This window comes from Artemia franciscana, chromosome 6 (assembly GCF_032884065.1).
Source record: "Artemia franciscana chromosome 6, ASM3288406v1, whole genome shotgun sequence".
NCBI classification, from domain to species: Eukaryota; Metazoa; Arthropoda; class Branchiopoda; order Anostraca; family Artemiidae; genus Artemia; species Artemia franciscana.
In genome coordinates this window covers 19,875,477-19,881,476 of record NC_088868.1, presented here as the reverse complement: position 1 = coordinate 19,881,476, position 6,000 = coordinate 19,875,477, and the positions used below count along the sequence as shown (strand labels likewise).

The 6,000-nt window shown below is 35.1% G+C and overlaps 1 protein-coding gene across 2 annotated transcripts in view; it reads left to right on the top strand.

Moving 5' to 3' along the window:
- Window positions 1–975: 975 nt before the first annotated feature.
- Window positions 976–6,000, top strand: part of LOC136028159 (E3 ubiquitin-protein ligase rififylin-like) — a 46,230-nt gene continuing 41,205 nt past the window's right edge. Inside the window, exon 1 of one of the 2 annotated variants that reach the window (XM_065705838.1) lies at window positions 976–1,096. In XM_065705838.1, coding sequence (XP_065561910.1) covers window positions 980–1,096 — 117 coding nt within the window. In that variant the 5' untranslated portion in view covers window positions 976–979. The remainder of the gene's footprint in view (window positions 1,097–6,000) is intronic. The other variant, XM_065705839.1, reaches the window with a different exon arrangement.

The following is a 6,000-nucleotide window of genomic DNA, read 5'->3' as shown; positions in this document are numbered from 1 at the left end:
GTGATTTTAGGAAAATCCTAAGTAAACCACTGTAAAAGAAAGGTGATAAGAGCGAGTGTGGTTATTATCGGGGCATTAGCCTGGTCGTTGTAGATAACAAATTATTTAGTAATATGATGCTTTTTAGACTACAAACTAATTTTATATCTTTTCTTCTTTAAATCTTTTCTTCTTTATATGGATAATTTTGATGGACTTCGTCTTAAGTAGCACAGGAAAAGCAATGGGAAAACACGGAATCAAATGGGGAGGAAAAACTTTCCTGGACTTAGAATATGTTGATGATTTAAGCATCCTAGGTGAAAATTTGAGCAAAATGAATGAACTTTTAGTGGTTTTACCAGTTCAGGGTTCTAGAATAGGCTTGAAAATTAATGTTAAGAAGACTAAGTCACTAAGGTTAGGAATAAGTGAAGATGAAAAGGTGATGATGGGTAACGGAAAGATAGATCAGGTGGACAGCTTCACTAACCTTGGTAGCATTATTAGTAAAGGAGGTTGGAGCAGTGAAGATGTTAAAATTAGAATAGCCAAGGTTCGGGGTGTATTTTCAAAGCTGAAAAAAGTTTGAAAGAATGGGAAGATAAGTATACAAACCAAGATTAGAATGTCGGAAGCTGAACCGCACTTTTCGTAGAGCTTACTTTTTGAAATACGGTTAGTCAGCCGAGTACCCAGAACAATCCGTTGAAAATTTTTCTGGAAAAAACAATCAAATATTCATCCGTTTTTTGGAGCGCCCATGCTTCAGAACCATATTTTAAACAAACTTTTTCATTAATTATAAACAAAGTTAACTAAAACTTGAAAGAGAGAAAAACAAAATTTCATTTTGTGCACTTTGAAGTATGGAAATATCAGTACAATAATTTTAAAATACTTCTTCAAAAAATGATGGTACATCTTGCAATTTAGCTTATTTGGTTCTACAACATTTGTGATGAACGGTCTCTATTATTTGAGTTTTTAATCTATTCTAATGTTTATTGACATAGAAAATAACAAACTAACTCAAGTCGTCACTAAAGCCGTAAAACTGGGTAATATGGGGTCTTGTACTGGCTGTGGAGCTAAATTCAGTTTATTTAAGAGAAAGGTAATCACACCTACCCTATTAGATATAGACGCCCATTTCTGTTTTTACTTGACCTAGGATAGACCTACCTTTAGGCCTATGATAGCTTACAATATGCTTAGCCTTGTTTTTACTAATCAACCTGTTTAGATCTTAATTTTGTAGCATCCTAGAATTGTGGCTCTTCTGAGGGCAAAATTTTAGTTTAGCTACTTCTTGCTATCTTGGAAAAGAGTTAGGCTAGGAAAATGAAACTTTCAGGGATGGATCTGAAGAGTAAGGTATATCCTGGGAAGGTATTTTGAAATAGCCAACCTACCTCCACTCCTCATCTTTTTAGAGGGCACTGACTTTTAAAAATCTTTGTGTTACAGAACTCAACACATTGTGAAGGCCTGTGTAGCACAGCTGTCAAAATACAATTCAACACTTTGCAAAAAAGATATTCTGCTTAAATGTAGTCTACATTTTTAAAAGTAGCCTACATTTTTAAAACTAAAACCAGAGTAAAAGAAACTAAAATCTGAAAATTAAGATTTAATGTTGTTTTTTCATAATTCTAATAGGTATAGACCTGACAAGTAGGCTAAAAGATCTCTTTGAAGTAGGCCATAACACAATATAGGTGTAGACCCAATCACCTCTTACTAGAGCCAGCCCAAAAGAAGTAATTTGTCAGCATAAATTTAAAATGTCTTCTGTTTTGACTAGTGATTCAAAGGAAAAAAAATTATTTAATAGGCTACTTATGATTTATAGAATAAAGCAATAAAAGCTACATTCTTGGAACCAGAAGACAATCAGCTTTCTATTAATATGTGAATAAAACTGAAACACTTGAAGTATATATAGATCAAAGTAGAATAATTAGTATTTCCAAAAGAGGTCTTTCTAGGTAAGTCAGTGAACTATTACTTTCAAGTTTGTGCATTAAATAATTCTAATAATAACCATATTGATGCATAGCTTAGATTTTTAGTTACTCATTGACTATATTTTTCTTCTCTACTCCTATTTGGTAAATAGATATAAGTGTTTGAATTTTACATAATTTTGCTGAATTGGATACTGGTTTTTTACCCTAGGTAAATTTCTAAGACTTGGAAATTGGAAGAAGGTTATGATAGTAACTTGGAAATACCTTCTTATAGTATATTTCTAACCCTGGATTCATTGCTGAAAGTTTAATTTTCTTAATATAATCCATTTCTAAAAAACCAGAAAGTTGCTAAACTAGAATTTTACCCTTCCATGGGAAGCATTATGATTACACAACAGTAGTAGCCTACTATTGAATCTTTCCAAGTATAATAGCCTAGCCTATTCATTTCTCTGACAGCATACCCCACTCCCTTATTGGCCCCAGATGACCCATTCCCCTATTAGCTAAGATGAAAGTGAATATATCAATTGATGTGCTATATGGTCATAAAAAATCTGCTGTTTTTAGGGAGGAGGGATGAAGGTAGGTACTTCAAAATACCCATGGGGTTATTAAGGCTTTGGATATATTACTTGGGCTTCATCCTTCTGCCTTAAATAACTTTGCTACTGGAAAAATACTTTGAATATATAGAGTTGACTCTGTATTTATCCATCAGGAGGGTGGTGGGATAAAGTGAAGCAATATACTCTTAGAATGAGATAAGTGTGTATGATTGTTTTAAAGTAGTTTCCTGAACTCGTATGTACCTCAGTAGCTTACCTATTCTATTGTTTTATGTTTTATTGTATTCAAAAATCTTATAACATTAAAAACTTCACATGTGCTAGGATCATTGATAATAGGAGATCACAGCCAGCACAAAATTGATGTAGGTCCATTTGGGGAGGGTAGTGGGGCAATTGCTCCCCCCTGATTTCAGTGACCTTTTATTCTTCTGTGGTTTTTTTTTTACCTGAAAAACCCACTGACACTATAGGCTGACAATTGCAAGCTCTTAAGACAGGCCCAATTAGCCACAATCACTCAGCAATGCAAAAAGACTTAGATAAACTATCTAGATGGTTGTCTGAGTAGGATTTGCAGTTCAATGTTTGAAAATGCAAAGTCCTGCATCTTGGACATGACAACCCTAGACAACCTTACCACATTGGAGATACTTACTTGAAGCTGTAAGTGAGGAGAAGGACCTGGGGATTATTGTTGATGTTAACTCAAGTTCCACAGCCATGTACAAGCTGAAGTTGTTAAAGCAAACCAAGCCCTATGGCTTGTAAAACAAATTTTTACCACCAGGAAGCCACGTTTGGTTAAAAAGCTGTACAAAGCTATTGTATGTTCACATGTGGAATTTGGAATGACTCTAGCATCTTCCTGTTATAAAATCAATGTTGAAGCACTTGAGAGTGTCCTAAGATGAGCAACAAAGCTCATACCAGCTTTGCAAGACAAGTCATATTAGGAATGTCTTATGTCCCTCAAACTCCCCACCCTAGTCTATTAAAGGAACAGAGAAGATGCAATCATCAGCTGCAAATTGCTAGAAAATGACCTCAAGTTAAGTTTTCTCCCCATCCCTTGCAAGTGCAACAAGAGGTCACACAAAGAAGCTACAAGTCCCCCATTATCATCAAAGTGAGCACTGGCACTTCTTCTCTGTACACACTGTCTCTCACTAGAACAGTCTCTCAAAAGCCACCACCCAGTCCCAAACCATAGATACATTCAAGAAAGGAGTTGATCAGGACTGGGCCACTGCAGAGTGTAGCCTAACCTGGGAAACATAGCCATGTCGCACCACCAACAAGATGTTTCACAGGAGGCTCATCACCACCTTATCTCACTGGACATGCAGTTTAAGGTAATTTCAACATAACTTTGAGTCTTACAATGATCTTAAATTTAGCACTCATGCAAAGAAGGCAGCAGCATCAGCTAGCTCATCACTAGGGCTCATAAAAAGAACAATTTCCTCCCGTTCTCCTAAAATTCTGAGCCTTTTGTATAAAGGACTTGTTTGGCTGAGGCTTGAGACAGGCATGGTCCTTGCATCCCCCTTTTTCAAAAAAGATGTTAAAATTCTTGAAGATGTCCAGAGAAGAGCCACTAAGATGGTGAGTGGACTGTATGAGCTCCCTTACCCTACAAGGCTATGCAAGCTGAAACTCCCAACTCTGGTTTATAGAAGAAGATGGGGTGATGCCATTCTGGTTCATAAACTTATTAATTCAAAGGCAGTTCCTGGTCTTCTTCCTCTGGCGTCTCAGGATTCTTGTACAAGGGGACATAACTTGAAGTTATCCAGGCATTTCTCCTCAAAGCGGCAATGTGCCCATTTTCTTACCAACTGTGTTGCCAACCTCTGGAACAAATTACTGCCAGATACCATTGCTGCCCAAACCACAGACAGCTTTAAGAACCGTCTTGACAACAAATTGTCAAAAAAAGAATGTAAGTATAACTGGGAAGCACTTGAATCAGTAACATCAAACCACTAGTCAAGTGTATGTATTCAACTATGTGTCATGTGTTATCAACTCTGGAGTTTCTACAAGGAAAAATCCTTATATTGCTCCAAGCTGCAATTTAAGGTAATTTAAGGTAAATGTTTAAGCCCAAGTATTAAAACTGATGAAACTGATGATTTACTATATTACAAGAAGTCTAAAATCCTCAGCAGCATCACAGCAGAAAAATGAACAATAATATCAAGAATTTCTTTCAAATATATGTAGGCTACTATACATCTAGAATTCTTTTAATGTCCTTCAGTTTTCTTAAATCTCTAAATATTTCATAAAATACTATCTTCCCCCTCAAACTGCTAAAAAAAACTGCATGGATGAGAAGATCAATCCATGCAATAACCAATTCATTTTTCTCTGAAATTTTGTCTTTCAAAGAGGGAATAAATTTTGAACTCATTGACCAGTGAGACTAATAGTAAAGTTTCTATTAATGAAAAAGTTGATGCTTCTTAAAAGAAAATTCTGTGTTTGCTTGCTCAAAAACAGATATTTTCAGAATTCCAATCCTTTTTATTAATTACTGGCCTAATAATAATGGTAAACTTTGACCTCAATGGAAATTGAAGATAGTAAATAAATGCTGTTGAATTAGTGCAGTAGCAAAAGCAGATGAACTTAGTTTTAAACCTAAAGTAGTTCATATAAAAGAAATCAGCAATTCAAATCTCATTGTAATTAATTAAAAAAGCAAAGTTTTTCTAAAGGAAGTAAAGAGTAAAGTTGAAACCTAAAACAAATTAATGCTCCATATTCTATCTTACATATATCAATAAAACTGGTGGAAATTAACCAACTGATGATATTTCCCTATGTTTGTATGATTATAGAAAACTAGTGCTTTACTGAAACAAAATAGGAGTCTTGGCACACACACTGAAACACGAAACAAAATAGGTGTTTTGGCACAGTAAAAGTAAACTGATTAAGGACACTTTTTACAGTACAAAAATAAAGAATTTTAGGAGTATTGCTTAATTTATTTTTTGTTTAATTTTGTATCACTTCTGCAAAATAAGGTCAGTCAAATGATAGTGTCTTGTTTTGGTTTTAAGAGGACATTTCATGATTAGTTTGTAGACAAGTCTGAAGTGAAACCATCTTGATGATGATCTTAACTTGAAATTCTCCATTGTATAGGGAGAAATAAATGGATTTCCAGAGTTCATATTATGGCTTATTTGACGTTTATTTCTAAAGTAATACTAAAATGTATTTCTTACAATTTAAAATTGTATATTACTCGCTATTGCTGGTAAAACCAGGCCAGGATTTACCATTAGGCCCAGGCCTAGGGGTACACAATGTCATGGGGCAAGATAAGTTATCCCTAAGTGATTTGTTTCTTAACAAAAACAGGACAGGTTTGATTTACTGTCAAAGTGTCAGGCAGAGGTGCCATTTGGGCCAAATCTTGGGGTGGGCATAAACTCCATCTGCCCCCCTCCCCCAATTCA